The sequence below is a fragment of the Ranitomeya imitator genome, chromosome 6 (genome assembly GCF_032444005.1).
Source record: "Ranitomeya imitator isolate aRanImi1 chromosome 6, aRanImi1.pri, whole genome shotgun sequence".
Lineage (NCBI taxonomy): Eukaryota > Metazoa > Chordata > Amphibia > Anura > Dendrobatidae > Ranitomeya > Ranitomeya imitator.
The window spans coordinates 452,619,684-452,642,004 of NC_091287.1; the positions used below are offsets into that span (position 1 = coordinate 452,619,684).

Genomic DNA, 22,321 nt, shown 5'->3' on the forward strand with positions numbered 1-22,321 from the left:
ATCTGACAATAACCCAAAATCATAGAACGAGCTCTGAGACGTGGGAACTCTGCAGACCGCAATCCCTAATCCTCTCCAAACAACACTAGAGGCAGCCGTGGATTGCGCCTAACTCTGCCTATGCAACTCGGCACAGCCTGAGAAACTAACTAGCCTGAAGATAGAAAATAAGCCTACCTTGCCTCAGAGAAATACCCCAAAGGAAAAGGCAGCCCCCCACATATAATGACTGTGAGTTAAGATGAAAAGACAAACGTAGAGATGAAATAGATTCAGCAAAGTGAGGCCCGACTTTCTTAACAGATCGAGGATAGAAAAGGTAACTTTGCGGTCTACACAAAACCCTAAAGAAAACCACGCAAAGGGGCAAAAAGACCCTCCGTACCGAACTAACGGCACGGAGGTACACCCTTTGCGTCCCAGAGCTTCCAGCAACAAAATAGACAAGCTGGACAGAAAAAATAGCAAACAAATAGCAAAGAAGAACTTAGCTATGCAGAGCAGCAGGCCACAGGAATGATCCAGGGAAAAGCAAGTCCAACACTGGAACATTGACAGGAAGCCAGGATCAAAGCATTAGGTGGAGTTAAGTAGAGAAGCACCTAACGACCTCACCAGATCACCTGAGGGAGGAAACTCAGAAGCCGCAGTACCACTTCCCTCCACCAACAGAAGCTCACAGAGAGAATCAGCCGAAGTACCACTTGTGACCACAGGAGGGAGCTCTGCCACAGAATTCACAACAGGGTTGACTGCACGGTGCAAGCAACTCATAAGCATCAAGAATAAGAAGGCTAGACTGGACTTTGCTAAAAAACATCTAAAAAAGTCAGCACAGTTCTGGAAGAACATTCTTTGGACAGATGAAACCAACATCAACCTCTACTATAATGATGGAAAGAGAAAAGTATGGCGAAGGCGTGGTACAGCTCATGATCCAAAGCATACCACATCATCTGTAAAACGCGGCGGAGGCAGTGTGATGGCTTGGGCATGCATGGCTGCCAGTGGCACTCGGTCACTTGTGTTTATTGATGATGTGACACAGGACAGAAGCAGCCAAATGAATTCTGAGGTATTCAGAGACATACTGTGTGTTCAGATCCAGCCAAATGCAGCCAAACTGATTGGTCGTCATTTCATACTACAGATGGACAATGACCCAAAACATAAAGCCAAAGCAACCCAGGAGTTTATTAAAGCAAAGAAGTGGAATATTCTTGAATGGCCAAGTCAGTCACCTGATCTCAACCCAATTGAGCATGCATTTCACTTGTTAAAGACTAAACTTCAGACAGAAAGGCCCACGAACAAACAGCAACTGAAAACCACCGCAGTGAAGGCCTGGCAGAGCTTTAAAAAGGATGAAACACAGCATCTGGTGATGTCCATGAGTTAAACACTTCAGGCAGTCATTGCCATCAAAGGGTTTTCAAGCCAAGTACTAAAAATGAACATTGTATTTAAAATTATTGAATCTGTCCAATAACTTTTGATCCCTTTAAAAACAGGGTGGCACATGTTAAGGAGCTGAAACTCCTAAACCCTTCATCCAATTTTAATGTGGGTACCCTCAAATGAAAGCTGAAAGTCTGAACTTCAACTGCATCTGAATTGTTTTGTTTAAAACTCATTGTGGTAATGTCTATAACCAAAATTAGAAAAATGTTGTCTCTGTCCAAATATATATGGACCTAACTGTATATATTGATTTGAAACAGGAAAAATGGGTAAAGATGGCTAAATGACTGGGTCAGAGTATCTCCAAATTGCAGAACTGTAGCTGGACATTTTACCTGGGAAAAAGGTTCAGTTTTCTTCCCTGGCCCATTCTTCAAATATATTTTGGAGGCTCAAGAGGGCGGATATTGTATTCTCGTTTGAAAGTTGTCCCTTATTCACAAGATAGGGGATAACTTCCTGATCACTGGAGGTCCAACTGCTTGGACCCACACTGATTCTGAACACCGGTGCTCTGAATGGAGTCATAGTTGGTCATGTATACATCCACTCCATTCATTCTTATAGGAGTGCCGAGGACTAGCTGATCGGAGTATTTGGCTACCTCCTGCAGTACCACTAGAAATGAATGAAGCAAAGCTGTGCATGATCCACCACCACTCAATTCACAAGGTGTTAGGTGTCGAGTTCCCGCCGCTAAACAAGGGGATATCTCGAACCATGTCCACTGCGGTCTCCCATTCTCCTCCAGCCGCAGTGGAACCTGCCCAGCAGAGACGTCGATCCAAGCGTTTGGCTCAAGCTGGTACTGTGCGCTTGGGTACTGCTACCTTTCCAAGCTCTGCCCTTGTAGCCAGCACTGTTCAGCAGCGAGCAGGCATTTCAGGGACTAAGTCCTGCTTTTCCCACACTGAGCATGCCCACGGGACAGTCCGGTCACATGCTCAGGTCCTGTTACGGCTCATATTGGACCATCAGAAAGGTCCCAGAGCGCTACTGCTATAAAAGGTTTGCAAGGCCAAGCGGCCATGCGCTAGTGTAAACATATTAACGTGTGTGTGTGGAAGAATGCCTGTTGATGGATGAAAGCTCCGAATCATTCCCATCCCTAGTGTTGCTGCCTGCTCGCGAATGGTAGAGCTACCTAGCGCCTAACAGTGCTATCCTGCACAATTGCATAAGTTGCTGAATCTAGTTAGCAGCGACCGCCAGAGCGGATTGTGTGCTTTCCAGGCCCTACTTAGCGTGGTTAGTGGCGTCAGCCAGATCGGCACTGCACGCGCTCCTGTGCAGTTAATATTTACTTTACTTTGTTTCCCAGGCACCGCAGTAGTGGTGTCGAGCACAAGAGATCTCTTGGGGCTTTGCTTGTGCTCTCTGTGTGGTATTGCGGCCCTGTCATGCAACAGGGTTCACTTCCTTCATACCGGGTGAAGCTAACCCGTGTGTGTACTCACATTATACCGCCATATAGTCTGTCATTACCAAGCAGCAGGTGTCTTAGGTGCACGGTGGACCCCAGACTGCAAACGCACCTTATATCATCCCAATTATTATTTGGTGCCTTACGCCAGTCCTAACACAAGGGATCTTAAGTTTGGTGCAGGTGCCATTGGACCCACAGTAACCACCACTTTAATTTACAAATTATTATGAAATATATAGACATATGACAACTCAGAAACAATAGAGTATAATTAAGATTGAGGCAATAAATATATTTGTAAACTAGGCAAATAAAATGGACAGAAATAACATTTACCTAATACATTTTAATCCAAAGATTTAAAAATGTGACCATTGATTGATGTGTCTTGGGAAATGTCTTTGTTCCTGTTTACTAAGTCATGAAATGTCCTGGGAGTGTGCATATCAGGAGACAGGTCATTTTGTGGTGCACACTTCCTACCTCCTAACAACTTAACTTGAAAAATTTATGTGTGACCGGACCTGCAAGGAAACCTAGTACAGTATATCACCCAATATCCCAGGGTCATAATCGTAGGTATGCAGTGAGGAGTAAACTGAAGAAACTCTCTATTGAGCAATAGCTATTAATTATGAGGACCTTGAAAAAAAAAGGTCTTGGTTCAGCATTCTACACTTACATGAGCTGAGTATTCCCGTCTCCAAGATTTTATCCCAATATGTAGTAGGTGTAATAATAATAACATTGCAGGACCTTAGGTATCCATGGTTGCGACCACTGATATAGTGACTTAGTTAGATAGTTGCTACAGGGCATAACCATGGAAACCTAAGGTCCTGCAATGCCTGCACATGAGGAAAGAGACATAGCAAATCAGAAAAACTATACTACATTTCTAATTGGAGATTTGCTAATATTATTATTATTACATCTACTACATATTGGGTTAGGATCCTGAAGATGAAAATACCCCCTTTAACTTAAGTTATACCCATATGTTCAAATGTTTCCTTTATGGGTTGTTCCCTGTTTGGGAATTCTGAGGATTTCTACTCTAAATTCTTAAAGCTGTCTCTTGCTCTGGAGTAACCAGCACATATAATATAATACACATAGCCATTGGTTTAATAATAAACTAAAAAGTAATGTCCCCTGTGGAGGCGCTACAGGAAATGGAACATCTGTTGACTTTCTTCACAGGTTATAACAGTATTTTTTTTTATGTGAAAACCCCTTTTAAATGGATCCTGTGAGAACAGTATGTAGGGGCATAAACCAGGGGGAGGTCACTATGATTATAAAGTAGTATACATGCCCCGTTTAAATTAACAGCCCTATCATTGTGCAGAAAAATAATATATAAAGCATCTACATGCTCCTTTCAGTTATCTAAGCAATGCTGCCACACGGACTAGTCACAGTCTTCTTGTCACAGCTTCTTACTGAAGTTGGAGCTGAGCTACAGTACCCACTATTAGTTGGGGCCATGCTGTTCCAGCTCCTAACATTGTTTTCATCTAGCTGGATGTGATAACAGCTGATTGGCAGGACTGTTGGCTGATATTGATAACCTATCCATAGGTAATCCAGATTGGACCGCATAGTGACCTAAGTCACGTGAAATTACAGGATGGTACAGATTTTTTTTTCATCTTCAACTCAAGAATATAATTGCACATGGTGAAAAATTAAACTGTGACTAGGAAGAAGTTCTTGGCTGCAAAACAAGAAAATAGACACCAAGACCTTGATGAGGGGGTGTGCTGGAGCCAGACGCTCCTGATTCATTGAGAGGTGCAAGCCTCTCATTGAATCTGGTGAGTCTGGAAAGTGGCATGTCAGTTGATGACTAGAGTGCGATTTGTAGAGTAAGGAACGCCACCGCTCATCATGAAATTGAAAAGAAGGGTTTACCACACTTCATTTTGCCCCAGCATTTCCAATTTCATCAGACCTGAGGTAAAAATGGCGTGAGACTGTCATTAAATGTTTGCATGGCCTCGTTTTGCGCCACAATTGAGCGACTTTACCTAGCTTTGTTGAATTGGGGGACAAGTATCTGCCCACAAAGACGTTTTTATAAATCTGTGAATTAATTCTAATGCCTATGAAGGATTATGCTTGGGATGCAGTTAAAACTTTTTTTTGGGATGGTGAAAAATATAGTCACTAGAATCAGGTAAAATGAGGCGCTTGGTGACTACTTTGCACATGGATGAGATTGTCAAACTAAACATATCAGCTTTTGTTCAACAATTAAACTGAGAGGTAAATCTAGCCATTTTTGGCCAGCATATGGACCATATTGTCCAAGCCAGAAGTCATTTCATGGAAGTGAATAGGCTTTTATGATATCTGTGTTGGATGGATTACTTACTCATCAATTTGAGATACACAAGTTTCCACCTCTGCCAGCGCGGAATGGAGTTTGCATAGTAATTTGTGATGGATATCTTGTGTTTCTAAATCTTCATTGCTTAGCAGGTATCTCAGTCCATGACCATCTCTTTGACCCAGTGAATGTCCCGATGGTGCAGCCATCGTGGTTATGGTATGTTGTATATATACCATAGGATTTAGCTTGCCTAAAGAGTATTAGGAAAAGTCAAATGGTAACATAGTAATACATTTACATTAAAATATTCCTAAGAAAGAACAAACTACACAATAATAATAATTACAATTTGGATTAAAGGGAAGCGGTCACCTCGTAAAACCCAATTTACCTGCAGACGTAAATCTACCTGAGGAAGGTAGCAGTCCGCTGCCAAAACGCGTAGTGGTTCAATAAAAGGTTTGTTTACCACTAATCTATTGCAATGTGCTCTATAGCCATAGCGCTCCTTAAATTGACCACATTTTTTCCCAAAAAAGTTTACATTCCCCTTGAGGGATTGTGGCTGGAGCAGCTTGGGGCCATAGAGCTCATCTCCAGGCAACAGGACCTGAAGTGAAGTCACATCCTGTGAAGTTGCATCACGTGACTGGACCTTGGGCCCACATGACCAGACCAAGAAGCACAGCACAGGATCAGTCTCAGAGCAACAGAGCGGGATTGCATGGAGAGGTCCGGTACTGGAGTTGTGCAGGGGTGCACAACCCTTCCAGGTGAGAGGCTAATCCCCCCACCTTCCATTGCAACATCCCAATCAAACCACCTGGTGCTTCTCATGCTGCACTCTTCCATGTTTATTGTCTTACATGACCATCTCTTTGACCCAGTGAATGTCCCGATGGTGCAGCCATTGTAGTAATGGTATGTAGTATATATACCATAGGATTTAGCTTGCCTAAAGAGTCAAATGGTAACATAGTAACACATTTACATTAAAATATTCTTAAGAAGAACAAACTACACAATAATAATAATTACAATTTGGATAAAAGGGAACCCGCCACCTCGTAAAACCCAATTTACCTGCAAACGTAGGGATAATCTGCAAGTGAATAGTAATAGTATGCCAGTTGGCCTCTTCACTGGAAATGAGGCTACCAGGAGAAAATTAGCTTGTTTCCTCCCAGGAGCTGCTGGCTTTCAGTCATGCGGGCGTGCATGGAGCGTCTACAGTCACTGCTCACAGCACCACTCACTATACTGTAAGCCGACACTTTGACAGCTTGCTCTGCACAAATGCTCTGCAGAGGCGGCAGTCAAACAAAGTGTCTGGGTGTGCTTATGGTATAATGAGCAGTGTTGTTAACAGTGACTGTAGACGCTCCATGCACACCCCCATGACTGAAAGCCGGAGGCTCCCGGGAGGAAATACAGTAAGTACATTTTCTTCCTGTAGCCACATGTTCAGTGGAGTTCAACCATTGGGAGCCCCACTGATTCAGAGAATGGGGCTCTAAAATGCTTTGACAGAATAGAGTTATACTTGTCTGTGTTTGGCAGTATAGATTTGATAAATGGCATGCATGCCCGGTAGTTGATAGTTGTATAGGTGGGAATAATCCCTAAATATAATGATCTGTCTAGGTAAGAACTACATTTATAGTACAAAACATCATGACACAAACATAAAAAAACAGAATTGTGCTAGGTTTTTAGTTGATTTATGCTATACTGTGTTATAAATGAAAATGTCATGTGTGTATAACTATAGGATGGATAGAAATGCTCTTTTATCATGCTATCTAGTCTTTCTGTTGTGGAATATATGACCACTGTATACATAAAGCTTATCATTATGATTATCAGCATCAAATATTTATTCTCAATGGTCCCTATAATCAGATCAGTCACTCAAAATGTCAAGATCATCACTACTAGATATAAATAACTAGTGGCAAAATGTATATTACTTCTAGGAAATCTTCCCTATGAAGCATATGTGATGCATTATATCGCATTACAGGCTGAACCGTGCACTTAAGGCAGCAGCTCATAAGTAAGGCTCCAGAATTGTAATCCTAGAGAGAAACAATTTCAATAAATATTGGTCTCGTATGAATTTCAGATATTGAGAAGTCAAAAGGTCAAGATAAATCCAATTTACATTCCTCCAAGTGTAATGTACTTGACTCACAAAATCAATGTATACTCAGTTAGAAATGGTAGGAGCAGACAGATGTTCTCCAGACTTCACGAATGGCTACAACCCACAAAACATTCTGTAAAGATGTGAATTTTTACTATACATAATATGTTTTGGGTATTAAGAAATTAAGAAATTTCTTAATATTTTCAAAAATTCAAAGGAGTGGTCAGAAACAAGAAAATATTTTAATCCTAAATCTCTGTCTACTAAATGTCATATTCTAATCCTTTTTTTCGTTATACTTTAATTAAATGTTTAATTAATGTTTCTCCAGGTGGTGGAATGGAGCAGGTAGCTTGTGGCCACGCCGGGGGTGCTCCACGGAGCTCTGATTGACATATTAAAACATGTTTTTTTATTTCCTTGTCAGCAAATGCAAGTAAAATCTATAACACAGGAATTATTTTTATGGAGGCAAAGTCCCCCTACATGACTGAACAAGTAGTATAATTCGAGTTTTCGAGGTGACAGAATCCCTTTAACACTCAAAAGTATCCAAGGTCACCTTGTTCTGTATTTTTATTCTCTTTGTCTTGCAATGGTTGTTTTCTACTGTCAAGCTGGACCCCAAATGCGCTCCCAAGTGACGTCAAGGTTTTGGGGTATGATACCTCCATTACATTGAAATGACAGTTAGTTGGGCAGAAGTCACTGCTATGTAGAGGCGAAATTTTGGACTTGGCTTGTTTGAATGTAGGCCAGGCTCGGTTTTTCAGGACCCTTGAAAACTAAATGCAAACAAATAAAATAATAAAAAATAACATGAAGCTGTTTTATCAAAGTTATTACAGTTATTATCAATATTAATTCTAAAGTACAGTAGGCTGTAGGTAATAGACACTTCTATCTTGCATGTGGACATCCTAGAGGTGGTGCCGCTCAGTATCTCTCGCTCGGGGTAACTGGTCTGTCCATTTATTACACAGACATCATTCATTTGAACACACACATCTAACATTACATTTTCACTGTTGTGACTGTAGTGGGGAATAAAGAAAACCAAGCAACTGTGACAGCTCTCGTATCAAAGGGATTGTCTGTGATGAGAAAATGTATCCCTATATACCCTCTAGTTAAACCAGCAGTAAATTGTCTCCATTTTTACTAATGAGTTTGGCAGATTAACCATTTGGAACACCGGTGATAACCAATGTGGGAGTAGTAATAGAGACCTTTAAAAAACTGACTGGAGAAATAGAAAACTAAGGCTACGTTCACATTTGCGTCTTTGGGCGCAGCGTCGTCGACGCAACGCATGTCAAACGCATACACAATGCAGCGTTTTTGACGCATGCCTTGTCCTATAGAATTGAAGATCAAAAACGGTAAAAAAAACCCCCATCACTTGCATTATTCTCAAAAGGCGCATGCGTCGACCAACGCGGGTCAACGCAGGCACCTGCGCCCTATGCGTTTTACGTAGCCACTAATGTGTTTTTTTGACACATTTACGACGCAAGTGCGTTGCATGCGTTTTTTATCGGAAATGTGACGCATGAAAAATGCTACCTGTAGCGTCGTCCACGCCCTGTCTGGTGCGTCAAAATGACGCATGCGTCGTAAAATGCATGACAACGCATACCCCCCATGTAAAAGATAGGGGCGCATGACGCATGCGTCAGTATCTGTCGACGACGCTGCGCCCAAAGACGCAAATGTGAACGTAGCCTAAGAACTGGATGAACATACCAATGAATTGGAGAACTCACAATTACTGACAAGTGATAGGTTTTTTTCAATCAGAAATAAAAACATCATGATAAAAAATAGGACAAATATTAAACACACACAAGATTAGGAAAAACATAAGTGCACAGAGATTAGAATAAGGAAAACATTGTAGAGCCTTATGTCTTAAAGGGGTACTCCAGAGAGATAAAAAATTATCCTAATGCTCATGTCTTCATAAACTATTAAGATAGCAGACATAGGGCTGTTTTCAATCCATACAGTAGCTGTAATTCTGTGACCCTAAAGCTGCTCTTTGGTGCTCCCCCTCCATTATGGGACATTATGTCACACATAAGGGGCGGGGCCTACTGGTTGTTAGCAGCAGCCTGCCCATGATACCATCTCCTTCTATTCAGTCTACTATCATCTTCCATTGGGGGGCGCTTTGCCAGTTAATTACATTTCGTGCACAGATTTCCTGTGCTTTATTCCAGCTTCAATAGCAGGTAACAAACTATATGAATTGTACCATATGAACTATACCTCCTTCTTTTGGACTGTGTCTTTTCCACTCCCTCCCTTGGTGAAGGCAGTATTGTTTAGTGTTGCAATCACTTCCCAGCATTAAATAGCAAGGTATTTGCATTGCTGGATACATACCTACTGGCCTTTTTCCTAAGGGAGCCTAGAAATCCTTAACACCTTGATCCTAATTAACCTGTTTTCCCTTTTTGTAGCGTTTTTAACTGTGCACTTTATGTATTTGTAAATCTATTAATGACTATACTGCAGTCAAAATTATTCATGGCTAACCTCCTCATATGATTGGAGATTCCCTTTATGTCTATTTTTATTATTACCCAATTTTTAATTATTTATCAATAAAAAATCAATATTTTAATTGTATTTCCCTCTTCACTTCTTTTTCTCTTATGGCACATACCATAATTGATTATGTTGTAAAATACTATCATCTTCCAGTCAGATAAGACCTCCCAAAGGTCCAAAACTGGCACCCCTAAGAACACTCGGAACGAACAGGGCTCTCCCATAGCCTCCCATGACACATCTAACCATGCCCCTTGGATCAGTTTGGCATCTGGATGCAGGTCACAGGGGAATAGGATGCGCCCACAGCTAGGATTCAAATGCAAACGCCCGTCCTTGCCACGGCCACGTCCATTAAACTCTTGGACCCCCACCAGAACACCAGGAGGCACATCCTGATTTGCTGCTTTTCTAAGGATGTTGTTATTGGAATGTCCCACACTCTAAAGTAACCAAATTCCAGAATCTAGATCAGGTCATTTGAAAGAATGTAAGGGCTTTCAATGGCAACTGCACATCTGGAACATTGTTACTTAAATGTAACTTCTGAAAAGTGCGCAATGTTCAGATAAATATACGGTGAATGGATTATTTATACAATTCAACTTTCACGCACAAAGTGTTCAAGCTTTCCTTGCAAATTTGGCTGCTATGGTTACATTTTACCCTCTGAACAAAAAGTCAAGTACAGAGTCATATCAACTTCGAAAATTTTTCACAAACTATAATAATATTGTATGCCTACGCGGGCAGGGTCCTCTCTCCAACTGTACCAGTTATGACTTGTATTGTTTAAAATTATTGTACCTGTTTTTATTATGTATACCCCTCCTCACATGTAAAGTGCCATGGAATAAATGGCGCTATAACAATAAATTATAATAATAATAATAATAATAATATTAATAATATAGACCTTTTAGTTTCCATTGATCAGTAATTATATATACATATAAAAAGATCTTTTTATGGAACAAAAAGTAGTTAAACAAACTAGTTTAACCATTTAAGGACACAGCATACTTTGGTGCTGAATGACTGCCATTTTTTTTAGCTTTGCATTCAAAAATCCATGATACATAGTAACATAGTAACATAGTTAGTAAGGCCGAAAAAAGACATTTGTCCATCCAGTTCAGCCTATATTCCATCATAATAAATCCCCAGATCTACGTCCTTCTACAGAACCTAATTGTATGATACAATATTGTTCTGCTCCAGGAAGACATCCAGGCCTCTCTTGAACCCCTCGACTGAGTTCGCCATCACCACCTCCTCAGGCAAGCAATTCCAGATTCTCACTGCCCTAACAGTAAAGAATCCTCTTCTATGTTGGTGGAAAAACCTTCTCTCCTCCAGACGCAAAGAATGCCCCCTTGTGCCCGTCACCTTCCTTGGTATAAACAGATCCTCAGCGAGATATTTGTATTGTCCCCTTATATACTTATACATGGTTATTAGATCGCCCCTCAGTCGTCTTTTTTCTAGACTAAATAATCCTAATTTCGCTAATCTATCTGGGTATTGTAGTTCTCCCATCCCCTTTATTAATTTTGTTGCCCTCCTTTGTACTCTCTCTAGTTCCATTATATCCTTCCTGAGCACCGGTGACCAAAACTGGACACAGTACTCCATGTGCGGTCTAACTAGGGATTTGTACAGAGGCAGTATAATGCTCTCATCATGTGTATCCAGACCTCTTTTAATGCACCCCATGATCCTGTTTGCCTTGGCAGCTGCTGCCTGGCACTGGCTGCTCCAGGTAAGTTTATCATTAACTAGGATCCCCAAGTCCTTCTCCCTGTCAGATTTACCCAGTGGTTTCCCATTCAGTGTGTAATGGTGATAATGATTCCTTCTTCCCATGTGTATAACCTTACATTTATCATTGTTAAACCTCATCTGCCACCTTTCAGCCCAAGTTTCCAACTTATCCAGATCCATCTGTAGCAGAATACTATCTTCTCTTGTATTAACTGCTTTACATAGTTTTGTATCATCTGCAAATATCGATATTTTACTGTGTAAACCTTCTACCAGATCATTAATGAATATGTTGAAGAGAACAGGTCCCAATACTGACCCCTGCGGTACCCCACTGGTCACAGCGACCCAGTTAGAGCCTATACCATTTATAACCACCCTCTGCTTTCTATCACTAAGCCAGTTACTAACCCATTTACACACATTTTCCCCCAGACCAAGCATTCTCATTTTGTGTACCAACCTCTTGTGCGGCACGGTATCAAACGCTTTGGAAAAATCGAGATATACCACGTCCAATGACTCACCGTGGTCCAGCCTATAGCTTACCTCTTCATAAAAACTGATTAGATTGGTTTGACAGGAGCGATTTCTCATAAACCCATGCTGATATGGAGTTAAACAGTTATTCTCATTGAGATAATCCAGAATAACATCCCTCAGAAACCCTTCAAATATTTTACCAACAATAGAGGTTAGACTTACTGGCCTATAATTTCCAGGTTCACTTTTAGAGCCCTTTTTGAATATTGGCACCACATTTGCTATGCGCCAATCCTGCGGAACAGACCCTGTCGCTATAGAGTCCCTAAAAATAAGAAATAATGGTTTATCTATTACATTACTTAGTTCTCTTAGTACTCGTGGGTGTATGCCATCCGGACCCGGAGATTTATCTATTTTAATCTTATTTAGCCGGTTTCGCACCTCTTCTTGGGTTAGATTTGTGACCCTTAATATAGGGTTTTCATTGTTTCTTGGGATTTCACCTAGCATTTCATTTTCCACCGTGAATACCGTGGAGAAGAAGGTGTTTAATATGTTAGCTTTTTCCTCGTCATCTACAACCATTCTTTCCTCACTATTTTTTAAGGGGCCTACATTTTCAGTTTTTATTCTTTTACTATTGATATAGTTGAAGAACAGTTTGGGATTAGTTTTACTCTCCTTAGCAATGTGCTTCTCTGTTTCCTTTTTGGCAGCTTTAATTAGTTTTTTAGATAAAGTATTTTTCTCCCTATAGTTTTTTAGAGCTTCAATGGTGCCATCCTGCTTTAGTAGTGCAAATGCTTTCTTTTTACTGTTAATTGCCTGTCTTACTTCTTTGTTTAGCCACATTGGGTTTTTCCTATTTCTAGTCCTTTTATTCCCACAAGGTATAAACCGCTTACACTGCCTATTTAGGATGTTCTTAAACATTTCCCATTTATTATCTGTATTCTTATTTCTGAGGATATTGTCCCAGTCTACCAGATTAAGGGCATCTCTAAGCTGGTCAAACTTTGCCTTCCTAAAGTTCAGTGTTTTTGTGACTCCCTGACAAGTCCCCCTAGTGAAAGACAGGTGAAACTGTACAATATTGTGGTCGCTATTTCCTAGATGCCCGACCACCTGCAGATTTGTTATTCTGTCAGGTCTATTAGATAGTATTAGGTCTAAAAGTGCTGCTCCTCTGGTTGGATTCTGCACCAATTGTGAAAGATAATTTTTCTTGGTTATTAGCAGAAACCTGTTGCCTTTATGGGTTTCACAGGTTTCTGTTTCCCAGTTAATATCCGGGTAGTTAAAGTCCCCCATAACCAGGACCTCATTATGGGTTGCAGCTTCATCTATCTGCTTTAGAAGTAGACTTTCCATGGTTTCTGTTATATTTGGGGGTTTGTAACAGACCCCAATGAGAATTTTGTTACCATTTTTCCCTCCATGAATTTCAACCCATATGGACTCGACATCCTCATTTCCTTCGCTAATATCCTCCCTTAAAGTGGACTTTCGACAAGACTTTACATAGAGACAAACCCCTCCTCCTCTCCGATTTTTACGATCCTTTCTAAACAGACTGTAACCCTGTAAGTTAACTGCCCAGTCATAGCTTTCATCTAACCATGTCTCGGTTATTCCCACTATGATGTTTTTTCCCTCCAGTATAGTTTTATGAAGGCTTGTTTTTTTGTAAGACCAATTGCATGTCTCACTTTAAGGTTATTTATATTTTGAGGGAGAACAGTAAAAACAGTGACTGTGCCATTGTTTTTTAGAGCTAAGTTTACTGTGCTTCTATAATATAATGCTAGGAGCCTCACTCTGTCCGAAGTCTTTATAGACTGCGCAAGCGCGACGCACCTGACAAAGGGCGCAATGACATCACTGCCCAGCACACGCGTCCGGAGGTGAGCAGGAGCAGGGAGCAGCGCAGGAACCAGGAATAAGAGAGGTGAGTATATATTTATTGTTTTTCTTTGTGGGGGCTACCTTATACTACAGGGTCTGCCTTTGTGTGTGTGGGGGGTGCCGCATAATACTACAGAGTCTCCCTGGTTGGGGGGTGCTGCATAATACTACAGAGTCTGCCTGTGAAGGGGGGGTTGCTGCCTTATACTACAGGGTCTGTCTATGGGGTGCTGTCTTATACTACAGGGTCTGCGTATGGGGTGCTGTCTTATACTACAGGGTCTGCCTATGGGGTCCTGTCTTATACTGCAGGGCCTGCCTGCCTGTGGTGGGGGGAGCTGCCTTATACTGCAGAATCTGCCTGTGGAGGGGGGTGCTGCCTTATACTGCAGAGTCTGCCTATGGGTTGCTGTCTTATACTACAGGGTCTGTCTATTGGGTGCTGTCTTATACTACAGGGTCTGCGTATGGGGTGCTGTCTTATACTACAGGGTCTGCCTATGGGGTGCCGTCTTATACTACAGGGTCTGCGTATGGGGTCCTGTCTTAAACTACAGGATCTGCCTATGAGGTGCTGTCTTATACTACCAGGATCTGCCTATGGGGTGCTGCCTTATACTACAGGGTCTGCCTATGGGGTGCTGCCTTATACTACAGGGTCTGCATATATATAGCATATGTCAGGGGAGCAATCAAGCCACTTTCTACTGAATATATATAGAAAATACGTCAGCGTAGCAAGCCAGTGATTTTTTACTGCACATGACAGAATGTGGGCACAGAATGGGTGCAGCACATGACAGAATGGGGGTGCAGAATGGGAGCACGACATTACAGAATGGGGGCACAGGATGGGAGCAGCACATGACAGAATGGGGGCGCAGGATGGGAGCAGCACATGGCAGGATCGGGGCGCAGGATGGGAGCAGCACATGACAGAATGGGCATGCAGGATGGGAGCAGCACATGACAAGATGGGGGTGCAAGATGGGAGCAGCACATGAGAGGATGTGAGCACCACATGACAGGATGGGGACGCAGGATGAGAGCACCACATGACAGGATGGCGATGCAGGATGAGAGCACCACATTATAGGATGGGGCGCAGAATTGGAGTAGCACATACCAGGATGGGGGCAGCACAAACCACAATGGGGGTGCTGGATGGGAGCAGCATATGACAGCATGGGAGTGCAGGATGGGAACACATAACAGGATTGGGATGCAGGATGGGAGCACATGACAGGATGAGGACACAGAAAGAGTAGCACATGACAAGATGGAGGCACACAAAACAGGATGAGGGCCCAGGATGTGGGCTGCACATGACAGGAAGGGGGCGCAGGATGAGAGCAGCATATGACAGGATGGGGGTGCAAGTTGGTAGCAGCACATGACAAGATTAGGGAGCAGGATGGAAGCAGCACATACCAGGATGGAGACCATATACCAATATAAATGCTCGCCACCCGGGCGTAGAACAGGTTCAATAGTTAGTTATATATGACTAGATGGTGGCTCGATTCTAACATATCGGGTATTCTAGAATACGTAGGTAGTATATAGCACAGGCTACATACTATATTGCATAGTGACGTAGTATATAACACAACCGATGTAGTATATAACAGAGCTACGTAGTATGTAACACAGCATACATAGTATATAGCAGAGCTATGTAGTATATAACACAGCCATGTAGTATATAACATAGCCATGTAGTGTATTGCACAGCTACGTAGTGTATTGCACAGCTACGTAGTGTATTGCACAGGCAGGTAGTATATTGGTCAGCCACGTAGTATATAGCAGAGCCACGTAGTATATAACATAGCCACGTCGTATATCGTAGTATATTGCACTGCCACGTAGTATATAACAGAGCCACATACGTAGCATATAGCACAGAGCACATAGTATATTGCACAGCCACGTAGTATACTTGACAGCCACGTTGTATATTGCACAGTCACGTTGTATATTGCCCAGCGACATAGTATATAGCATAGAGATGCAGTATATAACAGAGCCCACACAGTATGTAACACAACCCATGCAGTATATAGCAATGTGGGCACTATATGCGTGGTTAAAAAATACTTAAAATAAAAAAATAAACATATACTCACCTTCCAAAGGCCCCTTGTAGTCCTGGCGACTGTGTGCGGTGCACGCGGCAGCTTTCGGTCCCAGGGTTGGTATGAGCGCAGGATCTGTGATGACGTCACGGTCACATGACCGTGACATCATGGCAGGTCCTTCTCGCATAGCATCCTTGGTACCGGAACCTGCCGCTCGCACTGCCGAGGACAGCAGGTGACGTCGGAGGGTGAGAATAACCTTTTTTTTAAAATTATTATTATTTTTAACATTAGATTGTTTTACTATTGATGCTGCATACGCAGCATCAATAGTAAAAAGTTGGTCCCACAGGGTTAATAACTGCGTTAACGGAGTGCATTACATCACGGTCGGTTAACTCTGGCATTAACCCTGTGTGAGCGCTCAGCGCTGACTGCAGGGCAGAAAAGCAGCGGCCACTTCGCTGCCAGACTATGGCCGTCACTGATTGGTCGTGGCAATGGTCGTGGGTGTTTTTCCACGACCAATCAGTGACTTGGATTTCCATTACAGACAGAGGCAGCAACCAATCAATATCCGTGACAGAAAGACAGACAGACAGAAAGACAGACAGAAAGACAGACAGACGGAAGTGACCCTTAGACAATTATATAGTAGATATTATACTTGTTAGAGATGGGCAAACCCGAAGTGTAAAGCTCGGTGTTACGTACAGAACATCTACTGATCAGGCACGGACACCGAACACGGATTTTGGTGAAATCATCCCCGCCGGTCAGAAAGCCACGGTTCCAAAAGGCATGGGGTCCCCCCATTTTTGACAACCAGCCTTGCTAAAGCAGACAGCTGGGGGCTGGTATTCTCTGTATATTGGGGATATACAGATATATACAGAAGAAAAACAATGGAAAGCTAATAAGGAAAACACCAAACTATGCTCTTGTTGTAAACTATGATATTGTGTTTAACTATGCACTATCTGCAGCCCCCACATTCAAAATGCAGCCTCTGCACCGCTCAACAAAGTACAGGTGCAGCTGAATCGCTGAGAGAAGCAATTGGTGACAACTCTGAGCCGGCACAGGGTTGAACAGGCAGGTAGTTGCCGTTATTAGCAACTACTTGCCTGTTAGTTTTTAGACCATTAGTAAAAGAATAAATTAAATGGTCCTGGATATCCCCTTTAAAACTAGCACCTTCATTAGCAATGGGCAAACCTATGGATGTTCGAGGTCAGCGGGTTCGGCTGAACAGTTAAAAAAAAGTTCGGTTCAGGTACCAGTTAGTACTCGAACCCAAACACAGACCCCGTTCAGATGAACGGTAGGGTTGGAACATCCATTGTGTGCCACGCTTCATGACAGCACGGCAAACATTGCGTCTGATCAGTGGTAAGTTTACTACCACCTGTCAGATAGCGGCAGCTCCCAAGCTGTGAGATGGTGGCATGAGCTAGCAGCTGTGATCGGCAGTAAATAGTTTACCTCCAGTCACAGAGGCGTTAGCTCATGAGAGAGTAATACTCCCATCAGCCTATGCCTGCTGCCGCTAATGGCAGTGAGAGCATGCGCTGCTGATGTGAATATTCATCAGCTGGCGCCTGCGCTATAAATAAATAAATAATAAAAAGATGAAGTGGAGTCTTTTTAATTTTGATAACTAGCATGACAAAACTGATCCCGGGTTGCAGCTCTGTTGCCAGCTTTATAATGGCTGGTTATAAAAAAATATAGGGGTTCTAAATGAGGTTTTTTTAAATGATTTAAATAATTGTAGAAAACGGTGTGGGGTCCCCCCATTTTTGACATCCAGAAAAGCTAAAGAAGACATCTGGGGGCTGGTATTATCACGCTGGTAAGGGGACATGGATATTGGCGCCCAGCCTAAAAATAACTGCCCACTGCCATCCCAGAAAAGGAGCATCTAGATGTGCCAATTCTGGCCCTTTGTCTGGTTCTCCCTGCTTGCTCTGTCGCAGTGGCAAGTGGGGTTCATATTTGTGGGATTGATGTCACCTTTATATTTTCAGGTGACATCAAGCCAAGCAGTTAATAAGGAGAGGTGTCTATAAGGCGCCTATTCATTAGTAACCTCAAAGTCATATGGTCAGTGAAAAACACCCTGAATAAAGTCCTTTATTTGAAATAAAAATACATGTCGTTTTACAAATATATTTAAAAATAACAAACACAGTTTTATTCACCTTCCACCCATTCCATTGAAGCCCTGGTCTCCTGTAATTAAAAAAAAATAGAAAACAACAATATCCCTCCCCTGTCCTACATGCTGTCCCATGCTGTAATCCAGGTCTGCAATAATTGGTTTTCAACCTGTACTGTGCCAAGATGTGACCATCTAGGCTCAAAACCACGATAGAATGAGCTGTTTCGAGCACAGCGTCAGTGACTAACGGTGACATAATCGAGGTTATCGTAGGTCACTGAGGCTGCATTCCCAGCTCACATCTGATGTGAGCAGGGCCGATGGAATTGTGGTGACTTCAGTGAGATCACCGCGAGCACTGTGAGAAAAATTCTCACGGTGCAGCGCTGAGCTCAGTGAATTCATCTCGCAGTTCATCATAAGACATTTCTGAAGCTGTCTGCTTTAGCTTGGCTGGTCATTAAAAAAGGGGGAACCCCACACCGTTTTTTAAATTACTTACTTAAATAATGTTTTAAAATGACGTGGGGACCCCTCTATTCTGGATAACCATATGTGATAAAGCTGACAGCTGAGGATTGCAGCCCATAGCTGTCAGTTTTGTCATGCTGGTTATCAAAAATAGAGGGATCCCCACACCATTGTTTATAGTGCAGGCTCCGGCTAATGAATACTCCCAGCAGCCACACCTGCTCTCACTGTTATTCGCAGCAGCAGACATAGGCTGATGGGAATATTGCTAATATAAGCTAATCAAAGCAAGGCAAGCTTTTTTACTTATTTATTTTCATTAGGGTATATGCACACATTGTCTTCTTTTGGTTTTGCTTGTTTCTATGGCCAGTGTGAACATGCCTTTGCACCATGCATGTTTTCAAGTCATACTCCGGCTCAGTTTTTTTTTTTGTTTTTTGTTCTTTGTTTTTTTTTTTTTTTTAATATCAACTGATGCCTCAGTGACCAGATGTAAACTTTTTACTGCCAGTCACAGCTGCTGGCGGTTCATAGCTGCCGGTGTTTCTTGCGCTGTCGTGCAGATGACAGCTTGGGAAACACCTGATGTTCAGGGTGCCTAAAGCGAACAGTAAAATGGACTTCCTGGAGCAATCTGTGTTCAGGGTCCGTGTCCGAACAGTACGTGTTAGGTACGGACCCTGAATTTTACTGTTCGAGTCTTCGCTCATCACTACTCTTCATACAATATTGTAGTAGTTCAGTAAAGCTGTAAGTCACTTGTCTGACAACCACCTTGTGTACAGTTTCACATGGAAACCAGCAAAACTTTGAATGCCACTTTGGAGAATAATGAGTTCTCATAAGCAGTAAAAGTATTTGTAAATTATTTTCAAACTTACTGTGAAAATTAGTTAAGAAGAATTTTTAACTAAAATACAGAAAATAACCAGTAAAATAAGTCTCTATCAACTTTTTAACAGCATATCATTTATAAGTCCAACATTTTGTAGTGTGCCTTTTCTTAATATGTGTGGATATCTGTCAAAGGCTCTGTGTCCAATACAGAGCTCAAAATTCCTTTAATGAATCTTAATATGATAAAATTGCAACTGTAGTCATCCATCACTAGAGGGAGCTGAGAAGTTTGCTGTATATGATTTAATATTAGCTCCCTCTAATGGTGGCTGAAGGCAGTAAAAATACCATCCATGCTTAGGATTTGGATTTATATATATATATATATATATATATATATATATATATATATACAGTGGGGCAAAAAAGTATTTAGTCAGTCAGCAATAGTGCAAGTTCCACCACTTAAAAAGATGAGAGGCGTCTGTAATTTACATCATAGGTAGACCTCAACTATGGGAGACAAACTGAGAAAAAAAAATCCAGAAAATCATATTGTCTGTTTTTTTAACAATTTATTTGCATATTATGGTGGAAAATAAGTATTTGGTCAGAAACAAAATTTCATCTCAATACTTTGTAATATATCCTTTGTTGGCAATGACAGAGGTCAAACGTTTTCTGTAAGTCTTCACAAGGTTGCCACACACTGTTGTTGGTATGTTGGCCCATTCCTCCATGCAGATCTCCTCTAGAGCAGTGATGTTTTTGGCTTTTCGCTTGGCAACACGGACTTTCAACTCCCTCCAAAGGTTTTCTATAGGGTCGAGATCTGGAGACTGGCTAGGCCACTCCAGGACCTTGAAATGCTTCTTACGAAGCCACTCCTTCGTTGCCCTGGCGGTGTGCTTTGGATCATTGTCATGTTGAAAGACCCAGCCACGTTTCATCTTCAATGCCCTTGCTGATGGAAGGAGGTTTGCACTCAAAATCTCACGATACATGGCCCCATTCATTCTTTCATGTACCCGGATCAGTCGTCCTGGCCCCTTTGCAGAGAAACAGCCCCAAAGCATGATGTTTCCACCACCATGCTTTACAGTAGGTATGGTGTTTGATGGATGCAACTCAGTATTCTTTTTCCTCCAAACACGACAAGTTGTGTTTCTACCAAACAGTTCCAGTTTGGTTTCATCAGACCATAGGACATTCTCCCAAAACTCCTCTGGATCATCCAAATGCTCTCTAGCAAACTTCAGACGGGCCCAGACATGTACTGGCTTAAGCAGTGGGACACGTCTGGCACTGCAGGATCTGAGTCCATGGTGGCGTAGTGTGTTACTTATGGTAGGCCTTGTTACATTGGTCCCAGCTCTCTGCAGTTCATTCACTAGGTCCCCCCACGTGGTTCTGGGATTTTTGTTCACCGTTCTTGTGATCATTCTGACCCCACGGGGTGGGATTTTGCGTGGAGCCCCAGATCGAGGGAGATTATCAGTGGTCTTGTATGTCTTCCATTTTCTAATTATTGCTCCCACTGTTGATTTCTTCACTCCAAGCTGGTTGGCTATTGCAGATTCAGTCTTCCCAGCCTGGTGCAGGGCTACAATTTTGTTTCTGGTGTCCTTTGACAGCTCTTTGGTCTTCACCATAGTGGAGTTTGGAGTCAGACTGTTTGAGGGTGTGCACAGGTGTCTTTTTATACTGATAACAAGTTTAAACTGGTGCCATTACTACAGGTAATGAGTGGAGGAAAGAGGAGACTCTTAAAGAAGAAGTTACAGGTCTGTGAGAGCCAGAAATCTTGATTGTTTGTTTCTGACCAAATACTTATTTTCCACCATAATATGAAAATAAATTGTTAAAAAAACAGACAATGTGATTTTCTGGATTTTTTTTTCTCAGTTTGTCTCCCATAGTTGAGGTCTACCTATGATGTAAATTACAGACGCCTCTCATCTTTTTAAGTGGTGGAACTTGCACTATTGCTGACTGACTAAATACTTTTTTGCCCCACTGTATATATACTGTATATATATATATGTATATATATATAATTGTCTAAGGGGTACTTCCGTCTGTTTGTCTTTCTGTCTGCAACTTCCGTAACAGAAATCCCGCGTCACTGATTGGCTTAGTCCGGCCACAAATTGGCCCCTCCCTACTCTCCTCCAGTCAGTGCCCCTCTCCCTACTCCCCTCCAGTCAGTGCCAGTGTGTCGCCCCATCCCGGACCAACTTTTTACTATTGATGCTGCCTATGCAGCATCAATAGTAAATAGATCTAATGTTAAAATTAATTTTAAAAAAATTGTGCTATTCTCACCTTCCGCCGTCCATTGATGCGCGCGATGCTGCCGCCAGCTTCCTTTCCCAGTGATGCTTTGCAAAATTACCCAGATGACTTAGCGGTCTCATGAGTCGCTGGATGCCAGAGGGTGAGTATATAAGTATTTTTATTTTTTTTAACAGGGATATGGTGCCCACACTGCTATATACTACGTGGGCTGTGTTATATACTGCGTGGCCTGTGTTATATACTACGTGGCCTGTGCTATATACTACGTGGGCTGTGTTATTTACTGCATGGGCTGTGTTATATACTATGTGGCCTGTGCTATATACTGCTTGGGCTGTGCTATATATTACGTGGGTTGTGCTATATACTACGTGGGCTGTGT

At 42.1% G+C, this 22,321-nt stretch overlaps 1 protein-coding gene across 1 annotated transcript in view; it reads right to left on the reverse strand.

Moving 5' to 3' along the window:
• PREX2 (phosphatidylinositol-3,4,5-trisphosphate dependent Rac exchange factor 2) overlaps positions 1 to 22,321 on the reverse strand; it is a 762,305-nt gene that overhangs the window by 262,752 nt on the left and 477,232 nt on the right. The window contains exons 24-25 of the mRNA XM_069731466.1: positions 7,937 to 8,159; positions 5,268 to 5,475 (exon numbers count right to left, since the gene is read on the reverse strand). Of these exons, the coding sequence (XP_069587567.1) occupies positions 5,268 to 5,475; positions 7,937 to 8,159 (431 nt within the window). The remainder of the gene's footprint in view (positions 1 to 5,267; positions 5,476 to 7,936; positions 8,160 to 22,321) is intronic.